At 35.1% G+C, this 23,125-nt stretch overlaps 1 protein-coding gene across 1 annotated transcript in view; it reads right to left on the reverse strand.

Moving 5' to 3' along the window:
* Window positions 1-2,765: 2,765 nt before the first annotated feature.
* The window catches only part of CLIC2 (chloride intracellular channel 2), a 32,652-nt gene continuing 12,292 nt past the window's right edge, over window positions 2,766-23,125 (reverse strand). Inside the window, exons 2-6 of the mRNA XM_037059691.1 lie at window positions 21,313-21,422; window positions 21,062-21,187; window positions 5,209-5,315; window positions 4,051-4,232; window positions 2,766-3,309 (exon numbers count right to left, since the gene is read on the reverse strand). Of these exons, the coding sequence (XP_036915586.1) occupies window positions 3,154-3,309; window positions 4,051-4,232; window positions 5,209-5,315; window positions 21,062-21,187; window positions 21,313-21,422 (681 nt within the window). The 3' untranslated portion in view covers window positions 2,766-3,153. The remainder of the gene's footprint in view (window positions 3,310-4,050; window positions 4,233-5,208; window positions 5,316-21,061; window positions 21,188-21,312; window positions 21,423-23,125) is intronic.

A 23,125-nucleotide genomic window follows, 5' to 3' on the forward strand; every position in this document is an offset into this window, starting at 1 on the left:
CAATTCCACTGCTGGGATTGTATCCTAAGAACCCTAAAACACCAATCCCAAAGAACCTATGCACCCCAATGTTCATAGCAGCACAATTTACAATAGCCAAGAGTTGGAAGCAACCTAGGTGCCCGTCAGTAAATGAATGGATCAAAAAACTATGGTACATATACACAATGGAATTTTATGCTGCAGAAAGAAAGAAGGAGCTCCTACCTTTTGCAACAACATGGATGGAACTGGAAAGCATTATGCTGAGTGAAATAAGCCAGGTGTTGAAGGACAAATACCATATGATCTCACCTTGAACAGGAAGCTAAACAACAAAACAAACAAGCAAGCAAAATATAGCCAAAGACACTGAAATAGAGAACAGACTGACAGTGACCAGAGGGGAGAGGGGAGGGAATTTCAGGGGAAATAGGGGAGGGATTTAGAGGAACCTATATAAAGGATACATGGACAACAACTGAGAAGGGTGGAAATGGGAGGGAGGGGGGAGCACGGGGGGTGGGATGGGATGGGAGTAATAGACAGAAAACTGTACTTGAAAAATAATTAAATTTAAAAATTGGAAAAAAAACAAAGAAATGTACACTTGAAACCTATATAATCTTATTAACAAATATCACCCCAATAAATTTAATAAAACAAATTGTTTTAATGCAAAGATCAGAGTTATGGTATGGACAATAAAATACAGCTTCAAGGTCAAAGTTCACTAAAAAATCATAGGCCTTAAAAATTAGTCTTTGAAATTATACCAGTGAGAACAGAATAAACTGAGATATTCAGAGAAGACACAACTCCACCATCTAGTTCAGGTGCAATTTCTCAGATCAGGGGTCTTACAGCAAACAGCAGATACCACATTACACATTTACCTTGACTCTGTAGTTTCCAAGGACATGAATCCTTCCTATGCCCAAGACTATTTACACTTTATTCACTGCCTTATTTTTCTTTAAACCTATCAAACATTGCCTCACTTAAATTTTACCTAAACTTTACCCTTCCCCCAAAGCCAATAATAAGACTGTGCCTTACTTTTTTGAGACTAAACTTTGTTTCTCCTTTGAAGGACCAAGAGATATGTTCAGATTTTGTTTCCAGATCTGAGGGATTTGATTGTATTTTAACATGTAAACTTGAGTACATATAGTAATGGAACATTTTCAATTCCATAGAAAACTGTGTGACTATCCTCTAAGGACAGTGTGCCTTATCCTTTTAAAGACAACAACGAAACCTTTGGTAAGTCAGATTTCCTAGTTTACTTTTTATATCTATTGAATAAAAAATCAGTTTACTTTGCAACTTTGCCATATATTTGCTTCCAATCTTTTAAAAATATTATGCTTTATATAATGAATGCTTCTTCATTTAACAACAATATAATCTAGTCAGAAAGATTTATTCTCATCCCTGACTGTGAGGTAGTTATATATTTAAAAATACATTTTATTGCTTATGCTATTACAGTTGTCCCGTTTTTCCCCCTTTCCCTCTGTCCATCTGGTACCTTTCTTCCCTGTTCCCTTAGTTCATGACCATGGTTTGTGCATGTAAATTTTTTGGCTTCTCCATTTCCTATACTGTTCTTAACATATCCCTGTCTATTCTGTACCTACTAATTTGCATTTCTTAATCCCTGCACCTTTTCCCCACTCTACCCCTTACCCCACCAAGTTGATAACCCTACGAATGATCTCTATTTTATGATTCTGTACTCGCTCTGTTGTGTTTTTTTTGTTGTTGTTTGTTTGCTTGTTTTTTTAGATTCAGTTGCTTATAGTTTTGAATTTGTTTCCCTTTTAATGTTCATAGTTTTGATCTTCTTTTTCTTAAGTAAGACCCTTTAGCATTTCATGTAATAATGGCTTGGTGATGATGAACTCCTTTAGCTTTACCTTGTCTGGGAAGCACTTTATCTGCCCTTCCATTCTAAATGAAAGCTCTGCTGGGTAGAGCAATCTTGGATGTAGGTCCTTGACTTTCATGACTTGGAATATTTCTTTCCAGCCCCTTCTTGCCTACAAGGTTTCTTTCGAGAAACCACCTGATAGTCTTATGGGAACTCCTTTGTAGGTAACTCTCTCCTTTTCTCTTGCTGCTTTTAAGATTCTCTCTTTATCTTTAGCCTTTGGCATTTTAATTATGATATGTATTGGTGTGGTCTTTTTTGACAGGTGGCAGTGGTGGTGCCAGTGGAACAGGCAGTCCCCTATTAATGTATGGTGCATAAAAATCAGGAGGGATACTTTGGGGGTGAGCAATTGCAACCCTTGGCCACACCGCACAGCCCATGGTTCCAGCACCAGGAAGATAAATTCCCATAACTTCTAGCTATAAAAACCAGTAGAGGTTGGGGCAGTGGAAGAAACTGCTGGATGTTCAGGAGACTCTGTTTAAAGGGCTCACACAGACTTAGAATGTATGCAAACCCACACACTCTGTGATTCAGCATGAGGGCAACAGCTGGAAGGGCACCAGTTGCATATGAGAAGTGAGTGAAGTGACTGGAAACAGGGCAAGAGCTGGGTAAACCTCTAGAAGCCAGGCAGTGGCACTAGACCCTCTCCTATCCCTCCCCTGACACAGAAGCAGTCATATTTCTAAGTGTTGAATGCCATTCTAAGACTGGTTGGTCTTGATCTCTTCCTAGAGCTGATTTAAAAAAAAATCATTCTTTCAAGATTTGCCTCTATAATATGCTCAGTCTCTGATTTCATAATTCATATCAGAAATGAACTCATACACATATTAATCTAACAAAATTTTAAATTGTTTTAATGATTTTGGTGGAATTTCTTCTAAGCAGCAGTTTGAAATTATGGCTCTACTTGTGTCCTTCATAACTTCAGCCATCTGTTGAGCTTACACATGGTGCATTCTAGGAATTAAATCAAATAGCAAAAGATCTTGGTAGTTTCTATATTATTTAAGATTTCAGTGGCTATAGTTGCAGTGGTTATGCCATGGAAATAAGAAAATTAAGCAAAAATATGAGGATCTTTAAAATATACAGTGGTCAGATACAGAAGATACAGTTTGTTTTCTTTTTCACAAGAGAGTTGGAGAGAGAAGACAGTATTTTCCATATTCTTATTTCCAAAAATATTTCTAATATGAGAGCTTCCTCTATTGGAAGAATTGTCTTAACTACTGTTTAGCCACACTTGCATAAGTATTTTCAATTTCTTTGTCTTCAGGACACGTATGGGAGAATTCTTCACGGGCATAAGCATTGTGGAGATAGCGCCAGACTCCTGAGAATTCTGCTGGAATGTCAAAGTCACGGTATTTCTTGGCAGCAACCTAGGGTTTTGGAAAAAGCAGTTGGTAGTAAAAGGCATCATTAACATGCCTAGAGTGTAGAAACATATCTCAAAAGTCAAGATCATTGTGTACATGTTATCTACATAAACAGTACTACAAAAGAAACTTAAAGAATCTTGGAATTACTACTTTAATGTTTTGTGTACAAATGTAGACAAAGCTATATGTTTTTAATCATATTTATATTAAGCTGTATTTAATTATTAATGTTCAGGAAAACAAAGCACAGAAAAAGAGCATGTATCTCCCTGTTAGACTAAGAGTGTGTTTAGGGTCCCAAATTTGTCTTATCTCTTGATATATTCTCTGTATGTGGCATAGGATCTGAAAAAAAATAAACTCTGTTCAATAAAAATTTGTTCATCATTACATTATCATAATAATATTAATAGCCCACAATTTATCCACTGTTTTAAGCATTTTATATGTCCTAATTTATTTAATTTTTAAACAATTCTTTGAAATAGGTAATATTATTCTTGTTTTATAGACAAGACAGTGGAAACTGGTTACCTGATATAGGAAGAAAGAAGCAAGAAGTATTTATGCTTCCCAGAGGAGATCATAGATTTCTCCTCTGAGGAGAGAAAGGAGGCATACTCTATGCATAATGATGAGAAAGCAGTTGTATAACAACCTCACAAAGAATGGTCACCATGATTCATGCTGGCACCTCCCAAGCCCAGCCCAAACCATTCAGGCTACCCTATAAATACTTACTTTAATAATGTTCAGCTTGGGTAACAAGCTGCAGTCAGCCAGTGTCAGCTGATCCCCATCCAAGAACAATCTTCTGGAAACTGTGAGTTCCTCAGCACTGTCTGGATCAATTTCATCCAGAATTGGGGTGTTTAAGTAGTTGTCCAGACGCTTAAATTCTCTGAGGAGTGATTTTTCAAAATCTGAGGCAATGAAGTCATAGGGTTACTTATAAATAAATGTATTATGTTCATAATTAAATACATTTCTCAATATACTTTTCACACAATTAGACATCTCTATACACATTCCTACACTAGCTACTAAAAGTCTAAATAGTCAACTACCTGCTGATAAGACAGAGTCAGATGTTTAATCAAATGAGTGGAAATATCTTTGGACTTTTCTTGAGGAGATGCATTGGCAGGAGAGTTTAAAAAATGATATGTTATCACTCAACACAGAAGAATCACAAAGTGGAATCAGAGCCTAATAGCTGTCATGACCCTGAGATTAGTAAACTTCAAGAATGTTTGTGGGAAATTGTAGGTGCTATGGTTTAAGAAACCTTAAAGGCACGCAGGACTGGAAAAGTTGGGAGGGGGCATCTAACAAATCCAGTCCTGCAGTTAGTTTACACCTGGCATGCCAATGCTATAATTGAGCTGAATTGGTAATTTTTATATTGAATCTTGAGTTCTAAATCTAATAAAACTTCATGCAAAGGAAGTTCAGAAAAGAGAGCAGAGAAGGAGAGGAAGGATAGTCCCCAACATATACTGCATACCATATTTTGTTGTGTATAATGCATACCCATGTTTTTGGTCCAAACTGTCAGGAAAAAAATCTTTCATTTTAATTTTTGATTAATTTTTTATTTATTTATATTTGCATACTTGTTTTTTATATTATAAAGGAATTTTAATATTTATTTTTGAACATATTATGGTACAAGAAACTTTACGTAACAAATAATGACTAAACACAAGAACAAATACAAGGTATTTCAGGTACTACCCATGTATAATGTGCATTCTTATTTTTTCCTAAAACATTTGTGCAAAAAAGTGCGCATTATACATGGCAAAATATGGTATTCAGGAAAATCCTATTTTAGCTGAGTGAGAATGTGAGAGTGAGCAAGTGAGAAAGACAGGGATTTAAAGAAAGTTATCTTACGTTTATTTGCCTCCTTTTGTGTATTCTTTATGTATGCAGAAAACTTGGCAAAGAGGTTACAGCCCACATCAAAGGACTCCTTGTTCTTGGGACTCAAGCAAGGGTACCTTAAAAAGAAACATCACAGCATTATCATTCACACATAAGGAGACAGAGACCAGGTGTCATAGCTTGCATCATACTGAGAATGAAGGTTTTGGAAAATTGTGCTGGAAACCAAAGGTCCCGAGAAATCTCTCATTGGGAATATGTATTTTCCTAATTTCAGAATAATTTAGTTTCTTAAGTTCAGTGGGAAAGCTGCTGTTTAGAATTCAAAGCTCATTTACCTGTAGAGACAGTGATTATAATGGTACTTAGGTCCCCATACTTGCTCCTAACAGTCTGGGATAAAATGTGGTAATACATTTTTGAAGATAAGTAGTAGGAAAAAATATAGTTTCAAATTATAACTTACAAAACAAATGAAGGAATAAGTGGAATGGAAATGATGGATAAACATCCAAGATGTCCTCTTGTAAGTAATACAAAGTTCATTTAGCATCATGAAATAAAATAATGTAGTCCTGGCTAGAGTGGCTCAGTGGATTGAATGCCAGCCTGTGAACCAAAGAGTTGTTCGTTCGATGTACCCAGTCAGGGCACTTGCCTAGGTTGTGGGCCAAGTCCCCAGTAGGGATGTACAAGAGGCAACCACACATTGATATTTCTCTCCCTCTCTTTCTGCCTCCATTCCCCTCTGTCTAAAAATAAATAAATAAATCTTAAAAAATTAAAAACTATAATTTAATAATTTAATTTTATTATATTAACAAATTAAATAAGAAAAATGATATGATCATAAATAGATGCAAAAAAATATATTCAATGAAAATCAGTTCCTAATCATAAAATACCTCACTAGCGACTAGAAATGGTCAAGCCAAACACTTATCTTTCTTGATTCCTCTCTTTCTCTCCATCCCCACCTTTGATCTATCACCAACTCCAGCCAGTTTACCTTTCATAATGTACCCAGAATCCGTCCACTTTTCACCACCTCCACTGCCACCTTTTGGGTGCAAAGCCTATATTACTGCAACAAGTTCATGACTATTTTCTCCCTTCTTATGCTTGTCTCCCTCACTACCAGACTATTCTTCACATGCTTTGAGAATAATCATGTTAAAATATAAGCCATATGTGTCTCCCCTACTCAGTATCCTGCAATGTCCCCATTTCATTCAGATTCAGAGTTCAAGTCCTCACAGAAGTCTACATGGACTAATGTGATTTTACCCCACTTTACCCCTCTGTTCTCATCTCCTCCTTTTCTCTAACTCACATACTTCACTTAGCACTGGCCACTTTGCTGTTTTTCAAACAAGCCTAACAAGCTCCTACCCCAAGGCACTTTCACTTTGTTTTCCCTTAAAATGGAGTGCCTTCCTCTATAATATGCACATGATCTGCTTCCTCTCTTCTTTCAGGTCTTTTTCTTCTGATAGCTTCTTTTATGTGAGGCCTTTCTCTGGCCACCCCATCTAACATTGCAACCTCTCTCCTGTCCTCTTCCCTTCCTTGCCTTATTTTTTCTTAGTATTTATCATCATCTAAAATAGTTTGCATCTGCTTTTTATCTTGCTTATTTATTGTCTTCCCCAACTAGAATATAAGGTCTACTAGGCCGAGAATTTTTGCTCTTTTTATTCACTAATGTGTCCCAAGTGCCTTGAGTAGTACCTAATACTTAGTAAGTATTCAGTAAATATTTGTTGAATGATTAAATGACTTCATTAATTTTGTAAACTTCATAAAAGTCATCCATCAAAACCTTTCAGCAAGCATCACATTAAATGGTGAAATGTTTTGGGGAAAGACAAATCAAAACCACGAGATTATTACCTTACACTGTTAGAATGACTATATTAATAAGACATGTAATAACAAGTGTTGGAGAGGTTGTGGAGAAAAAGGAACATTCATTCACTGCTGGTGGGAATATAAATTGGTGTAGCCACTATGGAAGAGTATGGAAGTTCCTTTAAAAATTTAAGAATAAGATTACCATATAACCCAGGAATCCCTCTTCTGGGTATCTAACCCCATAATTTGAAGACACTTATTCATGAAGATATATGTACCCCTATGTTCATTGCAGCATTATTCTCAAAAGCCAAAACATGAAAACAACCTAAGTGTTTTTTGATGAATGACTGGATAGAAAAGATGTGGTACATATAGGGTGGGGAAAAATAGGTTTACAATTGTTTGTGTGAAACTTATATAGTGTTATTAGCCAGTATTACCTCAATAAACAAGAGCAAATATTTCAAAAAGAAGGCAATCCATCCATATTGTTGCAAATGGCAAGATTTAATTCTTTTTATTTCTGTATAATATTGCATTGCATATATATATCACATCTTCATCCATTCATCTATCTATGGGCATCTAGGTTGGTTCCATATCTTGACTACTGTAAATAATACTGTAATGAACATAGGGTGCACTTAAGATGAAACAAAAGTAGGTTTACAGTTGTTCATATAGGAAACTATATAATAATTACTAAATAATAATAGAAGAATAAACTCTGTGTTTCCCATACTCACAACCGTAAAACTACTTTTGCCCCACTCTGTATATCTTTTTGAATTAGTGTTTTGCCATTTGTGTCAACATGGGTGAATCTAAAGGGTATTATGTTAAGTGAAATAAGTCAGGCAGAGAAAAACAAAATACCAAAAAACATATGGTTTCACTTATATGTGAAATCTAAAAAAAACAAAGCAAACAATCAAACAAAAACATACCCATAGAAACAGAGACCAGAGGGACAGTTAACAGAAGAGATGAGATGGGGGTATAGGTACAAAAAGGAAGGGAATATAGTGAATAATATTATGATAACTTTACACAGTGAGAGATGATTACTAGAATTATCAGGGTGGTCACTTGTAAAGTACAAAAATGCCAAATAACTATATTATAAACCGTAAAGTAATATAACAAATACAAGATTGTACCAACTATCCTTAAATTAAAAAAAGTAAAAAGAAAAAATAAGATGAGATGTTCAAACTATTTTCTTTTCTTTTTTTAAAGATTTTATTTATTTATTTTTAGAGAGAGGGCAAGAGAGGGAGAAGGAGAGGGAGAGAAACATCAATGTGTGGTTGCCACTTGCACACCTCCTACTGGGGACCTGGCCAGGAACCCAGGCATGTGCCCTGACTAGGAATTGAACAAGTGACCCTTTGGTTCACAGGCCTGTGCTCAATCCACTGAGCCACACCAGCCAGGGCAGAACTATTTTCTTTAAAACCAGTAAAGCACAAGGATAGTCATTATCACTACTGTTCTTCAACATTGTACTGAATGTACTAGCCACTATGACAAGAGAAAAAAAATCATTCTAAATAATGATTCTAAAACCCTTCACATTAAAGAACAAGACAGAAAAGACTAAAACTGCTATTATGGCTGATATTGTTTTTGAGATTCTAGCAAGTGGAGGAAGATACTATTTTAAAACAGTATAATTACTAGAAGAGAAGCAACAAGATAACTGTATACCTAGAAAACCCAAGAAACTATAGGAAAAAAATTACTAGAATTAATGACCTATTTTGGTAAAGTGACTAACTATATACAAGTCAAACATTTAAAAAATAACTTTCTAAGTTAGTAATAACCACATAGAGATGGGCATGTGTAGTATATCCCATTTATAATAGTGATAAAATATAAAATATTTAGAAATAATTTAATATAAAAGGTATAGAACCAATATGAAAAAAAATAAAATAAAATCTCATCGAAGAACAAAGACAGCCACTTAGGTTCCTAAGTGTCCAGCAGCAGACAGATGGACAAAGAAGATGTAATATAAATTTATTCAGCCACAAGAAAGAAGGAAATCCTGTCATTTGTGCCAGCATAGATAGACCATGAGGGCATTATGTTAGGTGAGATAAGTCAGACAAAGAAAAATATTGTTTGAAGCCCTGGCTGGTGTAGCTCAGTGGATTGAGCACGGGCCTGCGAACCAGAGGATCGTGGTTTGATTCCCAGTCAGGGCACATGCCTGGGTTGCAGGCGGGTTCCCTGCAGGCCAACTCCCAGCAGGGGACGCACAAAAGGCAACCATACATTGATGTTTCTCTCCCTCTCTCCTTCCCCTCTAAAGATAAATAAATAAATAAAATCTTAAAAAAAAGAAAAATATTGTTTGAGCTCACATATCTGTGGAATCTAGAAAAGCCAAACTTAAAAATACAGAGAATAGAATGGTAGTTAACAAGTTGTGGAGATTGGGGAGATTTGTTTAAGGGCAAAAACTTGCAACCAGTAGATAAATAAGTCCTGAAAATCTAATCAACAGCATAATGATTATAGTGAACAATATGGTATCATAAACTTCAGCCTGCTAAGAGGCTAGGTCTTAACTGTCTCCACCCCAAAATGTGATAATTATATGACGTGATACAGGTGTCAGGTAATGCTATGGTGATAATCATATTGTAACATATAAATGTATCAAATCACCATGTTGTACACCTTAAACTTACACAATGTTATGTGACAAGTATATCTTTAAAAAAGATTTTATTTATTTATCTTTAGAGGGTAAGGGAAGGAGAGAGGGAGAGAAACATCAATGTATGATTGCCTCTCATGGGTCCCCTGCTGGGAACTGGCCTGCAACCCAGGCATGTGCCCTGACTGGGAATCGAACCGCGATCCTTTGGTTCGCAGGTCCGCCCTCAATTCACTGAGCTACATCAGGCAGGGCAGTGACAAATATATCTTAACTTAAAAGAGAATATAAGGTGGTACCCAAACAAACACACAAACCATGTTTTCTGATAAAAATGAAATTTAATCAAGCAGTAATATAACTTTAATGTAATTTTAATTAAAGGCCTACTAGTTTGTTTAAAGATTTTATTTATTTATTGTTTAGAAAGAGGGTAAGGGAGGGAGAAAGAGAGGGAGAGAAACATCAGTGTGTGGTTGCCTCTCATGCACTCCCTAGTGGGGACCTCACCCACAACCTAGGCATGTGCCCTGACTGGGAATCGAACAAGTGACCCTTTGGTTTGCAGGGTGGCACTCAATCCACTGAACCACAGCAGCCAGGATAGTTTTTTAAATTGAGGTAAAATTGACATAACGTAAAACTCATCATCTAAACTATTTTAAAGTGTACAATTTAGTGGCTTTTAGTATAGCCACAATATTGTGCAACCATCACCTCTATTTAGTTCCAGGACTTTTTTATCACACAAAAACAAAACTGTATTCCCATTAAGCAGTTACTTCCCATTCTCTCCTTCTCCTAGCCTCTGGAATGACTAATCTTTCTGTCTTGACTGGATTGTTTATTCTGGACATTTCACATAGATGGAATCATACAATATGCATTTTTTTGTATTTGGTTTCTTTCACTAATCTAAGGTTCATCCATATTCTAGTATGTATCACTACTTTATTCTTTGTTTGGCTGAATAATATTTCACTATGTGGATGTACCACATTTTTTTTGTTCAAAAATCCAGTAATCAAATCTAGCCAATAACCAGTTGCTGGACATTTGTGTTGTTTTCACCTTTTGGATAGTGTGAATAGTGCTGTTATGAATATTTGTGTTCATGTTTTTTATTTTGTTTAAATACTTGTTTTCAGTTATTTTCAGCATATACATAGGAGTGGAATTGCTGGGCCATATGGTAATTCTATGTTGAATATTTTGAATAACTATAAAAATCTTTTACACAGTGGCTGCATTCATGCCAGTAGTGTATGAGAATTCTAATTTTCTACATCCTTGTTGGTGCTTGTTATTTTCTGCTTTCTTTTTTATGGTTATACATTTTATTTTTATTGTATTTTTTCCATTACTATTTATCTCCCTTACGCCCTCTCCTAGCCCCCCAAACCCACAATCACCACATTGTTCTCCATGTCTGTGAGTCCTTTTTCTTTTTTGCTTGATCCCTTTACCCGCTAGTCCCCCCCAATCCAGAGCTGTCAGCCTGCTCTCTATCTATGAGTGTCTCTATTTGGCCTGTTAGTTCAGTTTGTTATTAGAGTCCACATATGAGTGAAATCATGTGGTATTTGTCTTTCACTGCCTGGCTTATTTCACTTAGCATAATGTTCTCCAGGTCCATCCATGCTGTTGCAAAGGATAGGTAGAATTTTCTTCTTTACATGGCTGAGTAGTATTGCATTGTGTAAATGTACCATAGTTGTTTTATCCACTTGTCTACTGATGATAGCAGTCTTAGTGGGTGTGAAGTAGTATTGCATTGTGGCTTTGATTTTCGTTTCCCTAATGACTAATGACATTAAGCATCTTTACATGTACTTATTAGCCATTTGTATATATTCTCTGGAGAAGTGTTTACTAAAGCCCTTTGCTCATTTTAAAATTACATTGTTTGTATTTCTGTTGCTGAATTGTAAGAGGCCTTTGTGTATTATGGATACTGATTCCTTATCAGATACATGATTTACAAATATTGTCTCCTATGCTGTGTGTTTTTTTTTCATTTTGAAACATTATTTGGTGCACAAAAGGTTTTAATGTGATAAAGTCTAATTTATTTATTCATTTTTGTTGCTTGTGTTTTGATGTCATATCTAAGAATCCATTGCCAAATACAAGGTCCTGAAGATTTATCCCTATACTTTCTTCTAAGAGTTTTATAGTTTTAGCCCATATGTCTAAGTCTTTGATATACTTTGAGGAACTTTTGTATCTGGTGTGAGGTAAGGGTCTAACTTTATTCTTTGTCATATGAATATCAAGTTGTCCCAACACCATTTTTGTGGGAGACTATTAATTTCTCATGGAATGGCTTTGGCACTCTTGTTGAAAATCAGTTGACCACAGATGTATGAGTTTATTTCTGGATTCTAAATTCTATTTCACTGATCTATAAGTCTGTCCTTATTCAAGAACTGCACAGTTTTGATTACTGTAGCTTTGTAGTAAGTTTTGAAATCAGGAAATGTGAGTCAACTTTGCCTTTATCAAGACAGTTTGGCTATTTGTGGTTTCTTGCAATTCCACATGAATTTGAAGATTGCCTTTTACATTTTTGCTAAAGGACTCTCAGGATTTGGGTTGAGATTGAATTAATAAGTAGCTTTCTTTAGAGAAGTATTTTCTACCTTAATAATATTGTCTTCTAATCCATGAACATGGGATATTTTTATGGGTTGAATTGTGTCCTTCCAGAAAAGATATGTTGAAGTCATAAACTCTGAGTACTTTATAATGACCTTACTTTGAAATAGGATTGTTACAGATGTAATTAGCTAAGATGATGCCATACTGGAGTGTGGTAGGCCCATTAATCCAATGTAGGTGTCCTTAAAAAAAGAACACCTTAAGAGGAGACAAAGACAGAGGAGAATGACATGTGAAGACAGAAGATTGATAGTATGCATCTACAAGCCAAGGAACACTAATGATTGCTGCAAAACCACCAGAATCTAGGAAGCATAAAGGATCCTTTTCTAACAGGTTTCAGAAGGAGCATGGCCCTGCTAATACCTTGACTTCAGATTTGTAGCCTCCAGAACTATGAGGCAAATTTCTCTTGTTTTAAGCCACTTAGTTTGTGGCACTTTATTGTGACAGCCCTAGAAACTAATATGAATGTCTTTTCATTTATGTCTTCTTTAAATTATTTCAACAATGATTTTCAGTGCACAAGTCTTTCTTTTCCTTAGTTAAATTTTCCTAAGTATTGTATTATTTATACTATTAAAATAAAATTGTTTCTTACTTTACTTCTTGGATTATTTATTGACTGTGTACAGAAATAGAATTCATTTTTCTATGTTGATCTATACCCTGCCACTGTGCTGAATTTGCTTATTAGTTCTAATAGTATTTTATTATGTTTTAAGTGGTTTCCAATCTTTTGAAATCTCTGGGCCACACTGGAAGAAGAATTGTCTTGGGCCAATACATTAAATTTATTGGGACACATAATCACAAAAAAATCTGATAATGTCTTAAGTAAATTTACAATTTTGTGTTGAGCCACATTCATAGCCATTCTGGGCCACATGTGGCTAATGGACTATGGGTCGGACACCCCTGTAAGGATTTTCTACATAAGCAATATGGCATCTTCAAATGCAGATAGTTTTACTTCTTCTTTTCTAATTTGGATGTATTTTTTTGCACAATTGTTCTAGCTAGAACTTCCAGAACAATGTTGAATATAAGTGGGAAAAACAGCATTGTCTTGCTTCTTATCTTAGAGGAAAAGTTTTTAGTTCTTCACCATTAAGTATGATGTTATTTGTGAGTTTTTCATAGTTGCTCTTTGTCAGGTTGAGGAAGCTCCCTTCTATTCCTAGTTTATCATGAGTATTATCATGAAATGGTATTGGGTTTAGTCAAATGCTTTTTTCTACATCAATTGAGATGATCATGTGCTTTTTTAACCCTTTAGTGGTGCTCTTTATTTCTTCAGATGACTTTAAGTTACTTCAAATCTAGTGGTCTCTTATTTTTGCCTGAATGATTCCTTATAACATTCCTTATAGAGCGGGTCTACTAGCAACAACATTCCTCAGTTTTTGTTCATGTAGGATGTCTTAACTTCTCTTTAATGTTTGAAGGATGGTTTTGCCAGATACTGAATTCTTAGTTAACTTTCTTCTTTCAGCATTTTAAATATGTCATCTCTCTGACTCAAGGTCTCCATGGTTCCTGATGAAAAAAAGTCATCTGTTAATCTTACTGTAGATTTCTTCTACACAATGAATCATTTTGCTCTTACTGCTTTCAAAATTTTATCTTTGGCCCTGGCTGGTGTAGCTCAGTGGATTGAGTGCAGGCCCGCGAACCAGAGGATCATGGTTTTATTCCCAGTCAGGGCACATGCCTGGGTTGCAGGCCAGTTCCCAGCAGGGGACGCATGACAAGCAACCATACATTGATATTTCTCTCCCTCTTTCCTTCCCTCACCCTCTAAAGATAAATAAATAGAATATTTAAAAATTTTTTATCTTTGGCTTTGGCTTTAGACAATTTGATTATGATGCATGTCTTAGAGATTATTCCACTTGGAGTTCATTGACCTTTTTGGATGTGTAGATTTATGTATTTCACTAAATTTAGGAAGTTTTCAGCCAGTATTTTTTCAAATATTCTTTCTGCCTTTCTCTGTCTCCTCTCTTTCTCAGACTCCCGTTATATGTATCTTGGTACATTTAATGGTATTCCACAGTCAGTTATGTTCTGTTCATTTTTTTTCTTTTCTTCAGACTGGACAATCACAATTGACTTATGCTTACTTTTGTTTTCTTTCTTTGATCTGTTGAAACCTGCTGTTGAAACCCTCTAGTCAATTGTTCATTTTAGTTATTATGCTTTTCAAGTCCTGAATTTCTATTTGGTTCCTTTTTATAATTTTTTAGCTTTTAATTGATAATCTCTCCTTGTTGAAATACTGTTTTCTTGGTTTCCTTTAGCTCTTTGTCCATGGTTTTGTTTAGCTCTGAAACATATTTAAGACCATTGATTTGAAGTCTTTGTCTAATAAATTAAATGTCTGGGTTTTCTCAGACAGTTTCTATAAATTTCCTTTTTCCCTGTGAATAGGCCATACTTGGTGGTTTCTTGACATGCCATGTATTTTTTCTCAAAAACTGGACACTTGAATATTATAATGTGGAAACTCTGGAAATCAGATTCTTCCTTTCGCCAGGTTTTATTGTTGCTACTAGTTGTGGTTATTGTTCACTTGTTTAGTAAATGTTCTAAAGTAATTTTTCATGATTTTCATTGTCAGTAGTTCTCTGATATAAGAACATTTAAACTGATCCAACCTCTTTGCATCTTATAAAGACAAACATCAAAAATAAGTAAAATAAGCCCTGGCTGGCGTAGCTCAGTGGATTGAGTGCAGGCCTGCGAACCACACAATCACAGTTCGATTCCCAGTCAGAGCACATGCCTGGGTTGCAGGCCAGTTCCCAGCAGGGGACTCACAAGAGGCAACCAAACATTGATATTTCTCTCCTTCTCTCCTTCCCTTTCTCTCTAAGATAAATAAATAAAATCTTTAAAAAAATAATAAGTAAAATAAGAAGGCAATGCTTGTGGAATGTGCAGTGCATATTGGCTGTGCATGCCTCATTACAAATCATCATCTGCTTTTTTATTTTAAATAATTCTTTATTTTTTTAGTTACAGTTTCATACAATACTAGTTTCATGTGTACAACCCAGTAATTAGACATTATATAACTTACTAAGTGATAATCTCAATAAATCTAGTACCCATGTGACACCATAGAGGGGGGAATCCCCCCCAGATGAAATTATTTTCTGGAGGATAGGCTGGTTTCTTATAGTACAGGCTTCTCGCATTGAGTAAGTGTTCTAGGAGCCCATCTGTATCAGTGTATCAGCTGGCATTGTTATGAGAGGCTGCATTTGGCTTCAGTGAATTTTTTTGAAGATTTTTTCAGTCATGACTTTTATTTTATTATTTTATTTTATTTATTTTTGTTTAATTATATTTGTCCTTATTTCCCCCTCCATTGTCCCCCCTCACTGCTAAGTGAAATAAGGCAGGCAATGAAAGACAAATACTATATGATCTCAGCTATAAGTAAAGATTCTTTCAATGTATTTGCCCATTTCATGATGGGTAACTTGCGAGCATACCTTGCCCACACCATGCTGAGTGTTCAGTAGTTTTTGGTAAAAAACAGCATGACCCCCATGCCCCACCCTCCCTGTTCATCCAATGTCTCCTTGAGCAACTGCTTTTTGTTTCCTTGGATGAAAAAATTCCCCAAAGGGAAACATTTCATGATGAGGAAGAGCTGAAACAAAAAAGTGGCATAAGCACTAGAAGGCATCAAAATTGACGATACCAAAAACTGTTTTGAACAGTGGAAAAAAAATGTCTCAATGGGAGTATTGCATCAAATGGAGAGTACTTTGAAGATGACTGAAGTTTAAACGTATAAGAATAAATACATAATTTTTGTAAATGAATTTTGTTTTTTGGTGAGGTCCCCCCTTGTACAGAATTATCACAATATTATTGACTACATACCTTAGGCTGTGCTTTACATTCCTGTGAGTATTCTGTAACTACCATTTTTTACTTCTTTATACCTTCACCTTTTACACCCATACCCCAATCCTCCTCCCATCTGTCAACTGTCAAAAATGTTCTGTGTCTGTGAGTCTGTTTCTTTTCTGTTTGTTCATTTATTTTGTTTTTTAGATTCCAAATATAAGTGAAATAATACATTTTTTGTTTTTCTTTGTCTAACTTATTTGATTCAGCACAATACGTTCTCTCCATCCATGTGATTGCAGATGGCAAAATTTCATTTTTTTATGGCTGAGTCATATTTTATTGTATATATGCACCACTTCTTATCCACTGATCCATTGATGAATACTTAGGTTGCTTCTATACCTTGGCAATTGTAAATAATGATGCAATGAACATACAGTTGTGTATGTCTTTTCAATTTAGTCTTTTGGGTTTCTTAGAATAAATATCCAGAAGTAGAATTGCTGGGTCTTGCTTTGTTTCTTATCATATAGTCTTTGTTTTAGAGTCTATTTTTTTGGTATGAGTATTGCTAGCCTAGATTTTTGTTTGTTTGTTTAAATTTTCCTGAAACATCTTTTCCATCCTTTACTTTCAGTCTGTGTGTCTTTTGATGTGAAGTGAGTCTCTTATAGACAGTTTATGTAAGGATTTTGTTTTGTTGTCCATCCAGCCTCCATATGATTTTTTATTGGAGCATTTAATCAATTTACATTTAAAGTATTTGTTGGTAAATATGAATTTATTGCCACTCTATTGTTCATATTTATACTTTTTCTTCTTCTCTTTAAAAAAGACCCTTTAATATATTTGTAATATGGGTTTGGTGGTGATGAACTCCCTCAGATTTTTCTTGTCTAGGAAGCTAGTGACCTGTTCTTCAATTGTAAATGATAGCTTTGCTGGGTAATCTTGGTTGTAGGCCCTTGCTTTTCATCACTTTGAATATTTCATGCCAATCTCTGTGGCCTGCAAAGTTTCTGTTGAGAAATCAGCTGACAGTTTATTAGAGCTCCCTTGTGTATTAACTAACTGGTTTTCTCTTGCTGCTTTTAAGATTTTCTCTTAGTGTTTAATGTCTCACACTTTAATTATGAGGTGTCTTTTTGTAAGCCTCTTTGGGTTCATCTTGTTTGGGACTCTGTGCTTCCTGGGCTTCTATGTCTATTGCCTTCATCAGGTTAGGGAAGTTTTCTGTTACATGTGTTTTCAATTCCTTGCTCACTTTCTCTCTTCATATTTTGGCACCCTCCATGAGGCAAATATCGGATTTGCAACTCTGTCTTTGCCTTCACTTTCTGCTGCATAGTGCCTGAAGTTTAGCCAGAAGTGAGAGGTTAGGACCTTCTCAGGTATTTTTTAAGCATAGGTCTAGACCTGGGCATGTGCATGGACTTCTAGATTCCCTAGAATACATGAAGCTTTTTAAACCTGTATTTTCTTAAATATCTCATGAGTACCATAGACTTGTTCTTTCCCGGCTTTTCAGTTTGTCTATTGCTTTTCTGAATTGTTATTCTTTGCCCCACTTGGCAGTGGCTAATACATTTGCCTTTAAATGCCTTCCACGAATACTACCAGGGAAGTTGCCTCAGCCCCGGGGAAACTCCAAAGTAGGTAAAAAAGGCAAACCCTTGAGTGAGTCATCCAGAGTACCACCAGTTATTTGAAAATAAGGTTCATACAACCACAGTTATTTGAGAATAAGGTCCAGATCATGTCCTCTCTTTTCTTTTTCTTTCCTTTTCTCTTTCTTTCAACTGGACATTTTTTCTGTTAAGGGTAGCAACATACCCTTGATAAAAAACATTTCTAAGCTTCATTTACATTAGATATGACCACGTGAATTACTTTTGGATAATGAGATGTATATGAAAATTGTTGAGTGTGACTTCTGTGAAAACTCCTTAAAGCTGGCTTGCATCTTTTGTGTTAGGCCATTCTTCTTCTTCCTGTGTGGAAGTTAGATCTGTTACCTGGAATCCCAGCGGACATATTATCACCATGAATTAACTTTGAGACTGTAGGCCTCACCTGAAGGATGGCAGAGCAGCAAGATTAGAAAGAGCCTAGGTCCCCAGTATGCAGGTCATTAATTATGGAGGTCATTCCAGCCCTACAAGGCCTCATTCTTGGCTTCTTATTGAGAAAAATAAAATCTATATTTATTTAAGCCACTACTTTTTGGGTCTCTAGTTGTTAGAATTGAATGCAGTGTTTGATATATAAGCCAATAGAAAAATCAGAAGGATATAACAAGGTTATTCACAGAACAAAGCCAAAGATGTAAAGATGCTCAAACTCACCTATTATTCAGGGAAATGGCAAATTAAAGTATCAATGAGATATCAATATACCCATCAGATTATCACAAATTTAAAAAGAATGATAATACATAGTAATAGAGATATTTAGGAACAGTGTACTCTCATACACTGATGAGTAAATGAGTAAAAATTTTAAAATATATATACCATTTAAATTTTGCTCCAGGGAATCTATTACATTGGAATAAAAGCAGCAGTACCTAAGGACATATGAACAAGGATGCTATTTATACCACTGTTTGTAATGGTAAAAAACTGTAAAAAAAAGGGAATGTCCATCAGTAAAGGAATAGAAGCAACTTGTATCACATCTGTGGCATGCACTATTATATAGACATTAAAATGAAATTAATCTACACCAGTACAGTTAAAGGATGTCATAAAATTCTTTGAAGTGAGATAAATAAGAGCAATATTTATAAAGTAAATTATACTTATTATTATTATGCTGATATGAACCTAGAAAAAAGGTATGGAAAGATACACAATAGATTTTTCACTAGCTGCCTTTGGGAGCAAGAGAAAATTAGGGAACAGATAATGTGAGTAGAGGAAGTAGTAGAGGAGCATAAGGGAAAGAGAAAAGAACAAAATAAGACTCAATACTTATAAAATAAACTTGGAGCAGGTACTTAAAATCTAAGAAGCCATCAATAATGGATGAGAGAGACCTGATATAGTCACACAGAAGAGAATCTAGAATAGTATCCCTTGTTTCTTATGTAAGAATTATGGACTGATAGAACTTTTGTTTACTACATATATTTATTTATGATTGATTGATGCTTCATTTTATATATATATATTTTTTTAAAGATTTTATTTATTTATCTTTAGAGGGGAAGGGAAGGAGAGAGGGAGAGAAATATCAATGTATGGTTGCCTCTTGTGTGTCCCCTGCTGGGAACTGGCCTGCAACCCAGGCATGTGCCCTGACTGGGAATCAAACCTCGATACTCTAGTTCGCAGGCCCGCACTCAATCCACTGAGCTACGCCAGCCAGGGCTGATTTATGCTTCATTTTTTAAGAGCAGCTTTAAGGTCACAGCCAGACTCTTACCAATGAAAACTGTGAGGTAATAACTGAGTTTCAGTTTAAGACAGTGAGTTTGTAGTAATTTGTTATACAGCAATAAAAAATAAGTACAGCAGACTCTGTTTCCAGACACTATCCTATACAAGCATTTTTATGTATAACTGTCATTCATGCATAGACAGTGCAGTTCTGGCCTTTGGTTAACTATGTGAGGCCTGTTTCCTGTCTCTGGCCCTTGTATTGGGTATATATGTTCTTCCCTCATGCCATCAGTGATGTGAAAGCCTAGTCATGATCAGTCCTCATGGGGTATACAGCATTATTACCACATGCCCTCATTCTTACTCCACCATGAGTTACTTTTCTATTTCTAGACCAAAGAGAATTTACTTTCTTATTTTAAGTATGCTATGCATTTAAAAATAATTTGAAATGTTATATCTATCATCTTTGTATATTTAATGTTAAGGGGCGAAGTTTATGCATAATAGACATAATATTTTTCAATCTGTAGAATTAAAAGATCAGACTGAATTAAAGAAAACCTTTTGCCCTGACAAGGGTGGCTCAGTTGGTTGGGTGTCATCCTACAAAGTGAAAGGTCAGTTCAATTCCCAGTCAGAGCTCACGTCTGGGTTGCCTGTTCGGTCCCTGGTCAGGGTGTAGATGAGAGGCAGCCAAATGATTTTTCTCTCTTTCATTGATGTTTCTCACTCTTTCTCCCTCCCTTCCCCTCATTCTAAAAATAAATAAGTAAAATATTTTTTAAAAAGACCTTTAGCTGAAGATCTTCTGAGGGCTCTACAAGAAAAATGTTTGATTTTGCCCTGGCTGCTGTGACTCAGTGGATTGAGTGCTGGCCTGTGAACCAAACAGTTACCTGGTCGATTCACAGTCAGGGTACATGCCTGGGTCCCTAGTAGGGAGCGTGAGAGGCAACCACACATTGATGTTTGTTCTCTCTCTCTTCCCCTCCCTCTTTCTAAAAATAAAATTTTAAAAATTAAAAATCTTAAAAGAAGTCTGATTTTTATCAGTATAAATGCCCTGAAACTTCATTATAGATGAAATAATGAGGCTGAAATTAAATGGAGCCCAAATTTACCTGCCTTTCCCAGGTTTCCAAGTCTGTCCTTTGTCTTTTCTTAATATACTACTTATATTTTATGTAGTTTCAATGTTTTATATATACTAAATAAATAATTCTGCAGTAAAGTTTTCTAATCATATATGGAGTGATCAAGGGGCATTTATGCAAATTTTTCTAGAAAGATTACAAAAGAGAGGTCTGACATTGAAAAGGAACTAGAGGTGTAGAAGTAAGAATCCTCGATGTGCAATAAATAGGCCGATAAAATAAATTGTATCAAGAACAATAATATCCTGTAAAATGCATACCTTGGAGGAGCCAGTGTCTGCTCTAGGAATTCCTCAATTTTAATGAAGTCTGTTTTCAATTCCTTGTTATACAATAGGAAGGGAGGATTGGCACCTGGGGCTAAGTCCTTCAACTCTTCAGGCTTTCTATGATTTTAAAAAATAAGCAGAGTTAGGCCTCTAGATAAAGCACATGTCATACAAACACAAACATTGTATTGGTATCTATTGATTTCAATCCTTAGAATGAAATCTGTCCTGATTTCTCTTACCTGGTCATGTCAACAGTAGTCACATTGAATTTAACTCCTTTAAGCCAGAGGATCATGAAAAGGCGTTGGCAAAAAGGACAGTTTCCAATACTCTCCCCATCACTTCCAGCCTATTAAGATAAAGAAAGGCCTCATTCATTCATTTTCTCAACAAGTATGTATTGAGTGCCTCCTGAAAAATGAGCTAGTTGCTAGACACAAAGTTAAAAGTCCTTAATCTCATGGATTCTACGATTTGTGAGAAGAGAGAGATAATGAATCAAATAATCTCATTCTATGTAAAATTACAAATGTGATGACTATATAATAATAATAAATTCTATATAGTATATAATTATACAGCATATACTAATATGATATATATCCTGGCAATATATGTTTATATAATATATAATAATATATTATGTTATAATCTTATATAAGTACATATTACCAGGATATATATATAACCATTTCCTATGATGGACATTTCAGATATTCCAAAATTTTTGCTGCTCTATTTCAGTAACAAATATTTTTTGGTATATAAGTTGTTCCATCTCTGAGATTATATTTCTAGAGTTAATATTTAAAATGAAAATGCTAAGTAAAATGTATGTGCATTTTCCATTTTGATTGATCCTCCCAAATTTTCTTCCTGAAAGGAATTTTCCATATGTTTATTGCCTATTTGATTTCCTTATTTTATGAAGTGTTCGTTCATGAAAATTTTACATTTTTCTATTAAGATGATGACTTTTCCCTTACTGATTTGGAAAAATTATTTGTATTATAAAAATACTAACTCTTTTTGATACACATTACATATAATTTTTAGGAAGCATGTCTCATGTAAATTTAAATTTTATGTAAAAATACATGATTTTTTTCCTCTGTGCAGTCTAGTTTTTCTGATATGCTTATATAACCATTATGTATCTATCAAGATTACAAAAATTCCTTTGTTACTTGGTTTTCCTATAAAGAACTTCTGTCATTTTTTTCTAGTACCTCTATGATTTAATTTTTGTACTTGTTTCACCTATGTGGAATTTATGTTGGTGTAAGAAGTATATTGAGACTCTAGCTTTAATTTTTAAATTTTTTTACAAATAATTAATAGTTGTCTTAATATCTTTCATTAAAAAAACCATTCTTCTCCCACTGATTGAAAACAACATGCTTTTTGGCTTTGAAATTTTATATATACTTGAGTTTATCTGTGGACTCTCTATTCTTCATCCATTCATTTATTCTCCCAATAAATATCCACTGAACAAATAATTATGTGTTTAGCAGAGACCAGACATTATATATGTAAAAAATAGATATTAAAATAAAAATAGTTTCCAAAATTAATGTTCAGATTTTTAAAAAAATTTTAAAGACTTTATTTATTTATTTTTAGAGAGAGGGAAAGAGAGCGAGAGAAACATCAGTATGTGTTTGCCTTTCATGTGCCCCCAACCAGGGTCTTTGGCCCACAACCCAGGCATGTGCTTTGACTGGGAATTGAACAATCCTCTGGTTCATGGGCTGGTACTCAATCCACTGAGCCACACCAGCCAGGGCTAGTTTTCTTCTTTTATTAGTTATTTATTTTTATTGCTGTTCAAGTATAGTTATCTTCATTTTCCTCCCACTACATGCCAACCCCACCCAGCCCTTACTCACACCCTTGAATTTACCCCCTTTGGCTCTACCCATGTGTCCTTTATACATGTTCCTTAATGGCCCTTTCTCTATTTTCTCTCACTAGCCCTCTCCCTCCTCCCCTCTGGTTACTGTCAGTTTTAAACTGAGATAAATCCTTTGAAGGAAGGACGTGCATGTT

This window comes from Sturnira hondurensis, unplaced genomic scaffold (genome assembly GCF_014824575.4).
Source record: "Sturnira hondurensis isolate 20B ecotype Veracruz unplaced genomic scaffold, ASM1482457v3 Scaffold0011256, whole genome shotgun sequence".
Taxonomy (NCBI): Eukaryota; Metazoa; Chordata; class Mammalia; order Chiroptera; family Phyllostomidae; genus Sturnira; species Sturnira hondurensis.